At 49.4% G+C, this 17161-nt stretch overlaps 1 protein-coding gene across 1 annotated transcript in view; it reads right to left on the minus strand.

The window, feature by feature from the left end:
* LOC109883797 (transcriptional regulator ATRX) overlaps positions 1–17161 on the minus strand; it is an 82503-nt gene that overhangs the window by 26125 nt on the left and 39217 nt on the right. Inside the window, exons 17-26 of the mRNA XM_031797268.1 lie at positions 16785–16970; positions 14845–14986; positions 13777–13886; positions 10208–10354; positions 9428–9605; positions 9161–9298; positions 5902–6077; positions 4692–4809; positions 3129–3259; positions 1137–1231 (exon numbers count right to left, since the gene is read on the minus strand). Coding sequence (XP_031653128.1) covers positions 1137–1231; positions 3129–3259; positions 4692–4809; positions 5902–6077; positions 9161–9298; positions 9428–9605; positions 10208–10354; positions 13777–13886; positions 14845–14986; positions 16785–16970 — 1421 coding nt within the window. The remainder of the gene's footprint in view (positions 1–1136; positions 1232–3128; positions 3260–4691; positions 4810–5901; positions 6078–9160; positions 9299–9427; positions 9606–10207; positions 10355–13776; positions 13887–14844; positions 14987–16784; positions 16971–17161) is intronic.

Below are 17161 nucleotides of genomic sequence, written 5' to 3' on the forward strand. Positions count from 1 at the left end.
CATCTGACATCACTCTGATATAGTAGATGTGTTGGGATTATATCTGACATCACTCTGATATAGTATATGTGTTGGGAGTACATCTGACATCACTCTGATATAGTAGATGTGTTGGGAATACATATGACATCACTCTGATATAGTAGATGTGTTGGGAATACATATGACATCACTCTGATATAGTAGATGTGTTGGGAACATATCTGACATCATTGATATAGTAGATGTGCTGGGAATATATCTGGCATCACTCTGATATAGTAGATGTGTTGTGAGTATATCTGACATCACTCTGATATAGTAGATGTGTTGGGAATGTATCTGACATCACTGATATAGTAGATGTGTTGGGAATGTATCTGACATCACTGATATAGTAGATGTGTTGGGAGTATATCTGACATCACTCTGATATAGTAGATGTGTTGGGAGTATATCTGACATCACTCTGATATAGTAGATGTGTTGGGAGTATATCTGGCATCACTCTGATATAGTAGATGTGTTGGGAGTATATCTGGCATCACTCTGATATAGTAGATGTGTTGGGAGTACATCTGGCATCACTCTGATATAGTAGATGTGTTGGGAGTATATCTGGCATCACTCTAATATAGTAGATGTGTTGGGAGTATATCTGACATCACTGATATAGTAGATGTGTTGGGAATACATCTGACATCACTCTGATATAGTAGATGTGTTGGGATTACATCCGGCATCACTCTGATATTGTAGATGTGTTGGGAATATATCCGACACCACTCTGATATAGCAGATGTGTTGGGAATATATCTGACATCATTGATATAGTAGATGTGTTGGGAGTATATCTGAAATCACTCTGATATAGTAGATGTGTTGTGAGTATATCTGACATCACTGATATAGTAGATGTGTTGGGAATGTATCTGACATCACTGATATAGTAGATGTGTTGGGAGTATATCTGACATCACTCTGATATAGTAGATGTGTTGTGAGTATATCTGACATCACTCTGATATAGTAGATGTGTTGGGAGTATATCTGACATCACTCTGATATAGTAGATGTGTTGTGAGTATATCTGACATCACTCTGATATAGTAGATGTGTTGGGATGTTTCACATCCCTGTAAATAATATGTGGTTACTTTTTCTGTTTCTCGTCTTCAGAGGTCATGCTCATAGAAGACTCCTCGGTCTCCGAGGCGATGAACTCGTCCATGCTGTCCTCGTCAAAGTACCCCTAAAACAACAAGACACAGTCAGAACCCCCGAGACACAGTCAGAACCCCTAAAACACAGTCAGAACCCCTAAAACACAGTCAGAACCCCTAAAACACAGTCAGAACCCCTAAAACACAGTCAGAACCCCTAAAACACAGTCAGAACCCCTAAAACACAGTCAGAACCCCTAAAACACAGTCAGAACCCCTAAAACACAGTCAGAACCCCTAAAACACAGTCAGAACCCCTAAAACACAGTCAGAACCCCTAAAACACAGTCAGAACCCCTAAAACACAGTCAGAACCCCCGAGACACAGTCAGAACCCCTAAAACACAGTCAGAACCCCTAAAACACAGTCAGAACCCCTAAAACACAGTCAGAACCCCTAAAACACAGTCAGAACCCCCGAGACACAGTCAGAACCCCCGAGACACAGTCAGAACCCCTAAAACACAGTCAGAACCCCTAAAACACAGTCAGAACCCCTAAAACAGTCAGAACCCCTAAAACACAGTCAGAACCCCTAAAACACAGTCAGAACCCCTAAAACACAGTCAGAACCCCTAAAACACAGTCAGAACCCCTAAAACACAGTCAGAACCCCTAAAACACAGTCAGAACCCCTAAAACACAGTCAGAACCCCTAAAACACAGTCAGAACCCCTAAAACACAGTCAGAACCCCTAAAACACAGTCAGAACCCCTAAAACACAGTCAGAACCCCTAAAACACAGTCAGAACCCCTAAAACACAGTCAGAACCCCTAAAACAGTCAGAACCCCTAAAACACAGTCAGAACCCCTAAAACAGTCAGAACCCCTAAAACACAGTCAGAACCCCTAAAACAGTCAGAACCCCTAAAACACAGTCAGAACCCCTAAAACAGTCAGAACCCCTAAAACAGTCAGAACCCCTAAAACACAGTCAGAACCCCTAAAACAGTCAGAACCCCTAAAACAGTCAGAACCCCTAAAACAGTCAGAACCCCTAAAACAGTCAGAACCCCTAAAACACAGTCAGAACCCCTAAAACACAGTCAGAACCCCTAAAACAGTCAGAACCCCTAAAACACAGTCAGAACCCCTAAAACAGTCAGAACCCCTAAAACACAGTCAGAACCCCTAAAACACAGTCAGAACCCCTAAAACACAGTCAGAACCCCTAAAACACAGTCAGAACCCCTAAAACACAGTCAGAACCCCTAAAACACAGTCAGAACCCCTAAGAGTAAACTAAGAGCGGGAACATGGGATAATAAAGAGTTTCTCTTCGATTATTTTCCAAGACAAGTACAAAGAACTCAAAGCTACAAGCAAGCCCAAAATGTTCAAACAGACAGCCGGGCGAAGGGAGAGAGAGAGACAGACAGCCGGGCGAAGGGAGAGAGAGAGACAGACAGCCGGGCGAAGGGAGAGAGAGAGACAGACAGCCGGGCGAAGGGAGAGAGAGAGACAGACAGCCGGGCGAAGGGAGAGAGAGAGACAGACAGCCGGGCGAAGGGAGAGAGAGAGACAGACAGCCGGGCGAAGGGAGAGAGAGAGACAGACAGCCGGGCGAAGGGAGAGAGAGAGACAGACAGCCGGGCGAAGGGAGAGAGAGAGACAGACAGCCGGGCGAAGGGAGAGAGAGAGACAGACAGCCGGGCGAAGGGAGAGAGAGAGACAGACAGCCGGGCGAAGGGAGAGAGAGAGACAGACAGCCGGGCGAAGGGAGAGAGAGAGACAGACAGCCGGGCGAAGGGAGAGAGAGAGACAGACAGCCGGGCGAAGGGAGAGAGAGAGACAGACAGCCGGGCGAAGGGAGAGAGAGAGACAGACAGCCGGGCGAGGGGAGAGAGAGACAGACAGCCGGGCGAAGGGAGAGAGAGAGACAGACAGCCGGGCGAAGGGAGAGAGACAGGAAAAGTGTGTGTACCTTGTTTTCCTTGCTGATGTAGTCCAGCTGCAGGCACCAGGGATGGGTCCAGATTCTACTGAGCATCTGGAAGTCCTGGAACAGTTTGGTCCCGGCTCGGCCCCGACCCCCCTCCACCACGTTCCCCGCACCTGCCCACAGAGACAGAGCGAGACAGAGAGGTGCGTGAGAGAGGGAGCAGATGTAGTGCTATAATATAATCACGGTTGTTTTTGGATTTTCTGTTCCTTTTCTATTCGGGTTTTAGATTTTTACTTCAAATTCAGTTCAGTTGCTAGTTTTTATGAATAAATATTCATTTTTATTTTGTATATAATTTAGGGACAGAAAGTAGCGTTATGCATGAGAGGCTCAGAGCCATTTATGTAATCCAGCCCCCCCCCTAATAGCAGGACTACCCCGGGCCCCCACCCCCCTAATAGCAGGGCTATCCCGGGCCCCCACCGCCCCTAATAGCAGGGCTACCCCGGGCCCCCACCCCCCCCTAATAGCAGGGCTACCCCGGGCCCCCACCCCCCCCTAATAGCAGGGCTACCCCGGGCCCCCACCCTAATAGCATGGCTACCCCGGGCCCCCACCCCCCTTATAGCAGGGCTACCCCGGGCCCCCACCCCCCTTATAGCAGGGCTACCCCGGGCCCCCACCCCCCTTATAGCAGGGCTACCCCGGGCCCCCACCCCCCTTATAGCAGGGCTACGACGGGCCCCCACCCCCTTTATAGCAGGGCTACCCCGGGCCCCCACCCCCTTTATAGCAGGGCTACCCCGGGCCCCCACCCCCCTTATAGCAGGGCTACCCCGGGCCCCCACCCCCCTAATAGGAGGGCTACCCCGGGACCCCACCCCCCTAATAGGAGGGCTACCCCGGGACCCCACCCCCCTAATAGCAGGGCTACCCCGGGACCCCACCCCCCTAATAGCAGGGCTACCCCGGGACCCCACCCCCCCCTAATAGCAGGGCTATCCCGGGCCCCCACCCCCCCTAATAGCAGGGCTATCCCGGGCCCCCACCCCCCCCTAATAGCAGGGCTATCCCGGGCCCCCACCCCCCCTAATAGCAGGGCTATCCCGGGCCCCCACCCCCCCTAATAGCAGGGCTATCCCGGGCCCCCACCCCCCCTAATAGCAGGGCTATCCCGGGCCCCCACCCCCCCTAATAGCAGGGCTATCCCGGGCCCCCACCCCCCCTAATAGCAGGGCTATCCCGGGCCCCCACCCCCCCTAATAGCAGGGCTATCCCGGGCCCCCACCCCCCCTAATAGCAGGGCTATCCCGGGCCCCCACCCCCCCTAATAGCAGGGCTACCCCGGGCCCCCACCCCCCCCTAATAGCAGGGCTACCCCGGGCCCCCACCCCCCTAATAGCAGGGCTACCCCGGGACCCCACCCCCCTAATAGCAGGGCTACCCCGGGACCCCACCCCCCTAATAGCAGGGCTACCCCGGGCCCTAATGTGTAGCTGGTATAGAGTACACTAGATGGGATAGGGGTTAGTGTGTACCTGTTAAGTGCTCCAGGTAGTGTCGGTATAGAGTACACTAGATGGGATAGGGGTTAGTGTGTACCTGTTAAGTGTTCCAGGTAGTGTCGGTATAGAGTACACTGGATGGGCGTGACTCTGACGGACACAACGTACTCATGTTTAGGAGGCAGGAACTTGGTCAGGGCAGAGTAGTCTCTTCTCTGGAGAGAGAGCAGAGAGACCAGTAAACACACAGTAGTCTCTTCTCTGGAGAGAGAGAGCAGAGAGACCAGTAAACACACAGTAGTCTCTTCTCTGGAGAGAGAGAGCAGAGAGACCAGTAAACACACAGTAGTCTCTTCTCTGGAGAGAGAGAGCAGAGAGACCAGTAAACACACAGTAGTCTCTTCTCTGGAGAGAGAGAGCAGAGAGACCAGTAAACACACAGTAGTCTCTTCTCTGGAGAGAGAGCAGAGACCAGTAAACACACAGTAGTCTCTTCTCTGGAGAGAGAGCAGAGAGACCAGTAAACACACGGTAGTCTCTTCTCTGAGAAGGGAGGGACACAGTCAAAGAGAGACAATAAAATTGAAAAAACAGTCTGTTATTGGAAACAGCGGTTGTCGATATCAGTCAGAAATATTTATTCTAGTGTCAAAACCAAAACATAGGACAATTAAGTCATAAAGTCCGTCTCATCCAAAACGGAGATTTACGTGGTAAAGTGGTATCCACAAGTTCATCCAACTCTGGGCAAGTAGATTAAGGGACTGATTTCCAAACTCCCAAGGTATCACTTTAAAGGACATTTCCTGCAATGCTCCACCTTTTGGCATCAGGGGGGGAAAAATTTGCAGTTTTACAGCCAATTTCCTGTAATTCCATACATTTCGTCATCTTAATAATATGATATCTGAGTGAGAGTGACTTACAAAATGAATGGGGGGCCCCCCCTCGAGGTCAGCAGGGCCCCCTGAGGTTCAGGGCCCCCTGGGTACATGTCCTGCGTGCCCGGTCTATGTTCGGCAAATATTACTACAAGTTTAGACAACCGGCTGACTCATTTACCAATCTAAAACATTGCTAGCTGACGTGACTAATTGAGTGATTGACATGAGACAGAAACTGCTGATGCTCAACCGCAATTAGAAATGTCACCTTGTGAATTCCTCTATTCTGCCTAGCAACAGTAAGTTGAGAACCTGACTGAGTTCCTCAACTGGGGGGGGGGGGGGGGGGGGGGCAGTTTTGGGAAATGGATCCGCGGGCCAACAAAAGGGAGGCTGTGAGCCGCCCATTACCCACTGTGTTACCTGAACACATCCATTGAGCATCTCGTAGAGGATGTGAGCCCTCTTCTTCATGATCCGTACATCCTGGTCTGTGGAGTCTGCTGCCTGTCCGTTCTGGATGGGGTTGACGAAGCGGTTCCTGAACTCCTTCACTGACCCCAGCAGGTTCTCCTTGATGAAGTTCACCATGCAGTGGTCTGGACAAGGGCACACACACACACACACACAGGTACACTTTAAAATAAATATTCAGCCCTCTTGGATTTCTTCACATTTTGTTGTGTTACAACGAGAGATTTAAAAAGGATTTCATCTGAATTTTTTTTTTGTCGTCCATCTAAACAAAATACTGAAATGTTAAAAAATTACATTAAAAAAAGAGAAATAAACTAATATTGATTTGATAAGTATTCACCCCACATGTTTGAAACACCTTTGGCAGTGATTACAGCTGTGAGTCTTCTGAGGTAAGTCTCATAAGAGCTTTGCACACCTGTATTGTGCAATATTTTCCCAGAATTATTTTCAAAATTCTTCAAGCTCAGTCAAGATTTAAGATGCAATATGCAGAAATCACTCTGACATTTCCTGGTAGCTAATATTCAAATAGTTTGCCTAATTTCATTTGCAGAATTTGCTTCTCTTTGAATTGATTAAGTATTGTGTAGATAGAAGACAGCAACAAAAATCACATTTAAATCCCTCTCTGAAAAGGAACAAAATATGAAAAATATTCTTGAATATAGACAGGACGCTAGTATGTCACGGAGCGTCCTGAACATCAAGCTGTCTCACTACAGAAACAGGAGATGGACTCCTGCACTACGGACCGTTCTGGTTCACTCTACAGAAACAGGAGATGGACTCCTGCCATACGGGCCGTTCTGGTTCACTCTACAGAAACAGGAGATGGACTCCTGCACTACGGACCGTTCTGGTTCACTCTACAGAAACAGGAGATGGACTCCTGCACTACGGACCGTTCTGGTTCACTCTACAGAAACAGGAGATGGACTCCTGCACTACGGACCGTTCTGGTTCACTCTACAGAAACAGGAGATGGACTCCTGCACTACGGACCGTTCTGGTTCACTCTACAGAAACAGGAGATGGACTGCTGCCCTACGGGCCGTTCTGGTTCACTCTACAGAAACAGGAGATGGACTCCTGCCATACGGGCCGTTCTGGTTCACTCTACAGAAACAGGAGATGGACTCCTGCACTACGGACCGTTCTGGTTCACTCTACAGAAACAGGAGATGGACTCCTGCACTACGGACCGTTCTGGTTCACTCTACAGAAACAGGAGATGGACTCCTGCCATACGGGCCGTTCTGGTTTACTCTACAGAAACAGGAGATGGACTCCTGCCCTACGGACCGTTCTGGTTCACTCTACAGAAACAGGAGATGGACTCCTGCCCTACGGGCCGTTCTGGTTCACTCTACAGAAACAGGAGATGGACTCCTGCCCTACGGGCCGTTCTGGTTCACTCCACAGAAACAGGAGATGGACTCCTGCCATACGGGCCGTTCTGGTTCACTCTACAGAAACAGGAGATGGACTCCTGCCCTACGGACCGTTCTGGTTCACTCTACAGAAACAGGAGATGGACTGCTACCATACGGGCCGTTCTGGTTCACTCTACAGAAACAGGAGATGGACTCCTGCCCTACGGACCGTTCTGGTTCACTCTACAGAAACAGGAGATGGACTCCTGCCCTACGGGCCGTTCTGGTTCACTCTACAGAAACAGGAGATGGACTGCTGCCCTACGGGCCGTTCTGGTTCACTCTACAGAAACAGGAGATGGACTCCTGCCCTACGGGCCGTTCTGGTTCACTCTACAGAAACAGGAGATGGACTCCTGCCCTACGGGCCGTTCTGGTTCACTCTACAGAAACAGGAGATGGACTCCTGCCCTACGGGCCGTTCTGGTTCACTCTACAGAAACAGGAGATGGACTCCTGCCCTACGGGCCGTTCTGGTTCACTCTACAGAAACAGGAGATGGACTCCTGCCCTACGGGCCGTTCTGGTTCACTCTACAGAAACAGGAGATGGACTCCTGCCCTACGGACCGTTCTGGTTCACTCTACAGAAACAGGAGATGGACTCCTGCCATACGGGCCGTTCTGGTTCACTCTACAGAAACAGGAGATGGACTCCTGCCCTACGGGCCGTTCTGGTTCACTCTACAGAAACAGGAGATGGACTCCTGCCATACGGGCCGTTCTGGTTCACTCTACAGAAACAGGAGATGGACTGCTGCCCTACGGGCCGTTCTGGTTCACTCTACAGAAACAGGAGATGGACTGCTGCCCTACGGGCCGTTCTGGTTCACTCTACAGAAACAGGAGATGGACTCCTGCCATACGGGCCGTTCTGGTTCACTCTACAGAAACAGGAGATGGACTCCTGCACTACGGACCGTTCTGGTTCACTCTACAGAAACAGGAGATGGACTCCTGCCATACGGGCCGTTCTGGTTCACTCTACAGAAACAGGAGATGGACTCCTGCACTACGGACCGTTCTGGTTCACTCTACAGAAACAGGAGATGGACTCCTGCCATACGGGCCGTTCTGGTTCACTCTACAGAAACAGGAGATGGACTGCTGCCATACGGGCCGTTCTGGTTCACTCTACAGAAACAGGAGATGGACTCCTGCACTACGGGCCGTTCTGGTTCACTCTACAGAAACAGGAGATGGACTGCTGCCATACGGGCCGTTCTGGTTCACTCTACAGAAACAGGAGATGGACTCCTGCCATACGGGCCGTTCTGGTTCACTCTACAGAAACAGGAGATGGACTCCTGCCATACGGGCCGTTCTGGTTCACTCTACAGAAACAGGAGATGGACTCCTGCCATACGGGCCGTTCTGGTTCACTCTACAGAAACAGGAGATGGACTCCTGCACTACGGACCATTCTGGTTCACTCTACAGAAACAGGAGATGGACTCCTGCCATACGGGCCGTTCTGGTTCACTCTACAGAAACAGGAGATGGACTCCTGCCCTACGGGCCGTTCTGGTTCACTCTACAGAAACAGGAGATGGACTCCTGCCCTACGGGCCGTTCTGGTTCACTCTACAGAAACAGGAGATGGACTGCTGCCATACGGGCCGTTCTGGTTCACTCTACAGAAACAGGAGATGGACTGCTGCCCTACGGGAAGTTCTGGTTCCCTCTACAGAAACAGGAGAAGGACTCCTCTGCCATACGGGAAAACTGGTTGATTTTGGCTAACTGTATATAACAACGTAACGGACATACACTCTATGAGGTTGTTCTGCAGCGGTGTGCCGGTGAGCACCACTCTCCGTCGGGTCTTGATGGAGTTCATGGCTTTAGAGATGGCCGACGCCTCGTTCTTCAAGATGTGGCCCTCATCACAGATCACAAAGTCTGGGCCTGGGGAGGGAGACAACACAGAGACGAGAGAGTTGAGAAGAAACTGGATACAAGAAATAACTGTGTGTGTGTGTGTGTGTGTGTGTGTGTGTGTGTGTGTGTGTGTGTGTGTGTGTATCCTCTACCTACCTGGGTCAACCAGGGTCTTCTGGAAGGTCTCTTTGAGTTTCTTGCTCTTGATGTTTCTACCCTGTGTGAGGTTACGGTACATCTCATAGCCAATGATCATGATTCCTCCATCCTCCTGCCACTGCTGCAGAGCAGACGCTCTCTCCTGAGGACGCTTCACCGTGGCCAGCTCCGTCACCTAGTGACAGACACAGCGTAAACACACACACACACACACAGCTCTGGAAAAAAAGACCACTGCATAATGATCTGTATCTGTGGTGTTACTATTTGTAGGCATGTGTTTGGGTAAAACTAAAATGTTTGTTTTATTCTAGAAACTACTGACAACATTTCTCCCATAAAAACACAGTAATTTAGAGCATTTCTTTACAGAAAACGACAACTGAACTAAGTTTGAAATACAGTTTGACATACATCCACACGTACACTTCCAATTGACTCAAATGATGTCAATTAACCTATCAGAAGCTTCGAAAGCCATGACATCATTTTGTGGAATTTTCCAAGCTGTTTAAAGGCACAGTCAAATTAGTGTAAACTTTCTGACCCACTGGAATTGTGATCCAGTGAATTATAAAGTGAAAATAATCTGTCTGTAAACAATTGATGGTGAAACTACTTGTGTCATGTACAAAGTAGATGTCCTTTACCGACATGTCAAAACTATAGTTTGTTAACAAGAAATTTGTGGAGTGGTTGAAAAACAAGTTTAATGACTCCAACATAAGTGGATGTAAACTTTAGACTTCAACTGTGTGTGTGTGTGTGTGTGTGTACCTCTAAACTCTCCTCGTCCTTGAAGCCGTACTGCCACTTCTCAAACTCATTGAGCCAGTTGAGAACGGTGTTGAGAGGACAGACGATCAGAGCCGTGGAGAAGTCTAACTTTTCACACAGCAGTAGTGTGTGGAGTAGGGTTACCACCTAGTGATATAGACAGGGTTAGATACAGTATACATTGTACAGTGCATTGGGAAAGTACTCAGACCCCGTGACTTTTTCCACATTTTGTTCCGTTACAGCCTTATTCTAAAATGGATACAATTATTTTTTCCCCCTCATAAATCTACACACAATACCCACATAATGGCACACTACCCCATAATGACAACACCCCATAATGACACAATACCTCATGACTCAATACCCCAAGACGACACACTACCAGATAAAGACAATACCACAAGACACAATACCCTCATAAATGACACTACTGACAATACCCCATAACGACTCAACACCCTCCCTTAAGGACTCAACACCCCGACTCAATACCCCATAGACACACTGTCCCATAACGACGCGACACACTGTCGCATAACGACGCGACACACTACCTCCGCATAACGACGCGACACACTACCTCCGCATAACGACGCGACACACTACCTCCGCATAACGACGCGACACACTACCTCCGCATAACGACGCGACACACTACCTCCGCATAACGACGCGACACACTACCTCCGCATAACGACGCGACACACTGTCCCATAACGACGAGACACACTGTCCCATAACGACGCGACACACTGTCCCATAACGACGCGACACACTGTCCCATAACGACGCGACACACTGTCCCATAACGACGCGACACACTGTCCCATAACGACGCGACACACTGTCCCATAACGACGCGACACACTGTCCCATAACGACGCGACACACTACCTCCGCATAACGACTCGACACACTGTCCCATAACGATAAATCAATAGGGTCGTTGTCCTGTTGGAAGGTGAACCTTCACCTTCGCCAGGTTTTCATCAAGGATCTCTGTCCTTTGCTCCGTTCATCTATTCTGACAAGTTTCCCAGTCCCTGCCGCTGGAAAATATCCCCACAGCATGATGCTGCCACCACCATGCTTCACCGTAGGGATGGTGCCACCACCATGCTTCACCGTAGGGATGGTGCCACCACCATGCTTCACCGTAGGGATGGTGCCACCACCATGCTTCACCGTAGGGATGGTGCCACCACTATGCTTCCCCGTAGGGATGGTGCCACCACCATGCTTCACCGTAGGGATGGTGACACCACCATGCTTCACCGTAGGGATGGTGCCACCACCATGCTTCACCGTAGGGATGGTGCCAGGTTTTATCCAGACGGGAAGCTTAGCATTCAGGGCAAAGAGTTCAATCTTGGTATCATCAGACCAGAGAATCTTGTTTCTCAGTCAGAATCATCTAGGTGCCTTTTGGCAAACTCCAAGCGGGCTGTCATGTGCCTTTACTGAGGAGTGGCTTCTGTCTGGCCATTCTACCATAAACACCTGCTTGGTGGAGTGCTACAGAGATGGTTGTCCTTCTGAAAGTTTCTCCCATTTACAAAGAGGAACTCTGGAGCTCTGTCAGAGTGACTATTGGATTCTTGGTCGCCTCCCTGACCAAGGCCCTTCTACCCTGATTGCTCAGTTTGGCCAGGCGGCCAGCTCTAGGAAGAGTCTTGGTGGTTCCAAACTTCTTCCATTTCAGAATGATGGAGGCCACTCTATTCTTGGGGACCTTCAATGCTGCAGAAACGTTTTGGTGCCCTTCCCCAGATCTGTGCCTCAACACAATCCTGTCTCGGAGCCATACAGACAATTCCTTTGACCTCATGGTTTGGATTTTGCCCTGACATACACTGTCAACTGTGGAACCTTATATAGACAGGTGTGTGTCTTTCCAAATCATGTCCAATCAATTGAATTTACCACAGGTGGACTCCAATCAAGTTGTAGAAACATCTCAAGGATGATCAATGGAAACAGGATGCACCTGAGCTCAATGTCGAGTCTCATAGCAAAGGATCTTTGCGGGGTATTGTGATGTCATTACGGGGTATTGTGATGTCATTACGGGGTAGTGTGATGTCATTACGGGGTAGTGTGATGTCATTACGGGGTAGTGTGATGTCATTACGGGGTAGTGTGATGTCATTACGGGGTAGTGTGATGTCATTACGGGGTAGTGTGATGTCATTACGGGGTAGTGTGATGTCATTACGGGGTATTGTGATGTCATTGCGGGGTATTGTGATGTCATTACGGGGTAGTGTGATGTCATTACGGGGTATTGTGATGTCATTACGGGGTAGTGTGATGTCATTACGGGGTATTGTGATGTCATTACGGGGTAGTGTGATGTCATTACGGGGTAGTGTGATGTCATTACGGGGTAGTGTGATGTCATTACGGGGTAGTGTGATGTCATTACGGGGTAGTGTGATGTCATTACGGGGTAGTGTGATGTCATTACGGGGTAGTGTGATGTCATTACGGGGTAGTGTGATGTCATTGCGGGGTAGTGTGATGTCATTGCGGGGTAGTGTGATGTCATTGCGGGGTAGTGTGATGTCATTGCGGGGTAGTGTGATGTCATTGCGGGGTAGTGTGATGTCATTGCGGGGTAGTGTGATGTCATTGCGGGGTAGTGTGATGTCAATGGCGGGGTAGTGTGATGTCATTGCGGGGTAGTGTGATGTCATTGCGGGGTAGTGTGATGTCATTGCGGGGTAGTGTGATGTCATTGCGGGGTAGTGTGATGTCATTGCGGGGTAGTGTGATGTCATTGCGGGGTAGTGTGATGTCATTGCGGGGTAGTGTGATGTCATTACGGGGTAGTGTGATGTCATTACGGGGTAGTGTGATGTCATTACGGGGTAGTGTGATGTCATTACGGGGTAGTGTGATGTCATTACGGGGTAGTGTGATGTCATTACGGGGTAGTGTGATGTCATTACGGGGTAGTGTGATGTCATTACGGGGTAGTGTGATGTCATTACGGGGTAGTGTGATGTCATTACGGGGTAGTGTGATGTCATTACGGGGTAGTGTGATGTCATTACGGGGTAGTGTGTAGATTGATGAGGGGGGGACTATTTAATCCATTTTAGAATAAGGCTGTAACGTAACAAAATGTGGAAAAAGTCAAGAGGTCTGAATACTTTCTGAATGCACTGTACAGAGACAAAGGGTGAAGTAGAACGTGTGCAGGGATACCCCTAGTGGTAATAGCAGGGACTGCAACAGAGTACAGTGCAGGGATACCCCTAGTGGTAATAGCAGGGACTGCAACAGAGTACAGTGCAGGGATACCCCTAGTGGTAATAGCAGGGACTGCAACAGAGTACAGTGCAGGGATACCCCTAGTGGTAATAGCAGGGACTGCAACAGAGTACAGTGCAGGGTTACCCCCTAGTGGTAAAAGCAGGTAATTTCAGGGTCAGGTGAGATAACTGGTGGAAGTAGACATTATACTCCTCCCACAACCAGAAAAACACCCCCCTTTTCATTAGGAAGACAGGAATGAAAGTCTAACTAACAGAAACAACAGGTGGCTGGGTGGTACAGACCTGCAGTGTTTTTCCCAGACCCATACAGTGAGCCAGGATACATCCAGAACCAGAGTTCTTGTTGGTTTTCTTCACCGACTCACAACAGCAGTCCCACATGAACTGGACCCCTAGAGAGACAGACACAGAGACCTCACTCAACACCCAAAGCATTTCTGAAGACGTGTCTATTCGGCATTGACGCAGGCGGCTGTGAAGCATGGTAATGATTTGAGGTAATGACTTGATGAGGTAATGACTTGAGGTAATGACTTGAGGTAATGACTTGATGAGTAAACAAGTAAAAGCAGCGCTCCATTCACTATACCATCAACATTATGATGAAAGACGTTCTCTACCCGTTGGTTTGGTTGTTACAACTACAGCTACTCCTGGTTCTATCACTGGTTCTACTAACGATGGTTCTACTACCGCCGGTTCTACTACTACCACCACCGGTTCTACTACCGCCGGTTCTACTCCTACCACCACCGGTTCTACTCCTACCACCACCGGTTCTACTCCTACCACCGCCACCGGTTCTACTACTACCACCGCCACCGGTTCTACTACTACCACCGCCACCGGTTCTACTACTACCACCGCCACCGGTTCTACTACTACCACCGCCACCGGTTCTACTACTACCACCGCCACCGGTTCTACTACTACCACCGCCACCGGTTCTACTACTACCACCGCCACCGGTTCTACTACTACCGATACTACCACTGGTTCTACTACTACCGATACTACCACTGGTTCTACTACTACCGATACTACCACTGGTTCTACTACTACCGATACTACCACTGGTTCTACTACTACCGATACTACCACTGGTTCTACTACTACCGATACTACCACTGGTTCTACTACTACCGATACTACCACTGGTTCTACTACTACTGGTTCTACTACTACCGATACTACCACTGGTTCTACTACTACCGATACTACCACTGGTTCTACTACTACTGGTTCTACTACTACCGATACTACCACTGGTTCTACTACTACCGATACTACCACTGGTTCTACTACTACCACTGGTTCTTCTACGACAACTACACCAACATTGTCTCTCACCGTCGACCTGGTGTGGTTTGAGCTTAGTGACCAGATTGCGGTGGACCTGCACCATGGGCTCCTTGGTCTCCTCGTCTTCATCCAGCACCAGCTTGGTTGTGATTGGACAAGCCACGGCGGACGCCTCCTCCACCACGAGTACCTGGTCGGGAGGGACATGTAGAGTCTAGTCTAAAAGCATTACAGTCTGCACATACAAATACATACATTTATTCTGCTGGTTGGGACAGGTTATGTTCCTAGGAGTATAGGGCAGCTGGGAGACTATTCTGCTGGTTGGGACAGGTTATGTTCCTAGGAGTATAGGGCAGCTGGGAGACTATTCTGCTGGTTGGGACAGGTTATGTTCCTAGGAGTATAGGGCAGCTGGGAGACTGTTCTGCTGGTTGGGACAGGTTATGTTCCTAGGAGTATAGGGCAGCTGGGAGACTATTCTGCTGGTTGGGACAGGTTATGTTCCTAGGAGTATAGGGCAGCTGGGAGACTGTTCTGCTGGTTGGGACAGGTTATGTTCCTAGGAGTATAGGGCAGCTGGGAGACTGTTCTGCTGGTTGGGACAGGTTATGTTCCTAGGAGTATAGGGCAGCTGGGAGACTGTTCTGCTGGTTGGGACAGGTTTGTTCCTAGGAGTATAGGGCAGCTGGGAGACTATTCTGCTGGTTGGGACAGGTTGTGTTCCTAGGAGTATAGGGCAGCTGGGAGACTATTCTGCTGGTTGGGACAGGTTATGTTCCTAGGAGTATAGGGCAGCTGGGAGACTGTTCTGCTGGTTGGGACAGGTTATGTTCCTAGGAGTATAGGGCAGCTGGGAGACTGTTCTGCTGGTTGGGACAGGTTGTGTTCCTAGGAGTATAGGGCAGCTGGGAGACTATTCTGCTGGTTGGGACAGGTTATGTTCCTAGGAGTATAGGGCAGCTGGGAGACTGTTCTGCTGGTTGGGACAGGTTTTATGTTCCTAGGAGTATAGGGCAGCTGGGAGACTGTTCTGCTGGTTGGGACAGGTTATGTTCCTAGGAGTATAGGGCAGCTGGGAGACTGTTCTGCTGGTTGGGACAGGTTGTGTTCCTAGGAGTATAGGGCAGCTGGGAGACTATTCTGCTGGTTGGGACAGGTTATGTTCCTAGGAGTATAGGGCAGCTGGGAGACTGTTCTGCTGGTTGGGACAGGTTTTATGTTCCTAGGAGTATAGGGCAGCTGGGAGACTGTTCTGCTGGTTGGGACAGGTTATGTTCCTAGGAGTATAGGGCAGCTGGGAGACTGTTCTGCTGGTTGGGACAGGTTGTGTTCCTAGGAGTATAGGGCAGCTGGGAGACTATTCTGCTGGTTGGGACAGGTTATGTTCCTAGGAGTATAGGGCAGCTGGGAGACTATTCTGCTGGTTGGGACAGGTTATGTTCCTAGGAGTATAGGGCAGCTGGGAGACTATTCTGCTGGTTGGGACAGGTTGTGTTCCTAGGAGTATAGGGCAGCTGGGAGACTATTCTGCTGGTTGGGACAGGTTAGTGTCCTAGGAGTATAGGGCAGCTGGGAGACTATTCTGCTGGTTGGGACAGGTTATGTTCCTAGGAGTATAGGGCAGCTGGGAGACTATTCTGCTGGTTGGGACAGGTTATGTTCCTAGGAGTATAGGGCAGCTGATCTTCTCATCTACAAGCATTTAAACCTTTACAGACAGACAAATTCACACTAAGTGACTTCTACTCTATTCAAAAAGTGTTTAAAGTACATTTATACTCTATGTGATCCCTGTGATAACTGATCATAGCCGGCACCATGCGCTTATCTGAGCCACAAAGGACCATACATCCATCTGACTCCTCAGTTTGGAGTCCCACTCATTGATTGACTCAGTCAATCATTATCTTCATTTCCATCCCATTAGCAGATGCCATGACAACAGCTAGTCTTCCTGGGGTCCATACACACAGTTGACATTTTACCTCTCTGAGTTTCTCCCTGAGCTGCTCCCTCTCAGCGATGCGTCTCCTCCTCTCCTCCTCCTCCTTCAGGGCATCTCTCGTCTCCGTCCTCAGCTTGTCGTCCTTGAGGATTTTTCTGATCTTCTTCCTCTGTCCTTTAGGAGTGTCTCCATCCTCCTTCCCCGAGCCGTCCTCTCCTGACCCGCTCTGGAGGAGAGGGAATGAGGGTTAACCTCTGACCTTTCAACGTCAACCCCCAGGGATCAACTAACCAATCACACATCGTGAACGTGGTAACCAATCAATTTGAATTCCAGACCAAATTCTATATTTGTAAGGTGAATACCTTCTCCATTCCTTTCCCCCTCCCCCATACATTCTCCCTTCCTTTCCCCCTC

The sequence above is a fragment of the Oncorhynchus kisutch genome, linkage group LG19 (assembly GCF_002021735.2).
Source record: "Oncorhynchus kisutch isolate 150728-3 linkage group LG19, Okis_V2, whole genome shotgun sequence".
Classification (NCBI taxonomy): domain Eukaryota; kingdom Metazoa; phylum Chordata; class Actinopteri; order Salmoniformes; family Salmonidae; genus Oncorhynchus; species Oncorhynchus kisutch.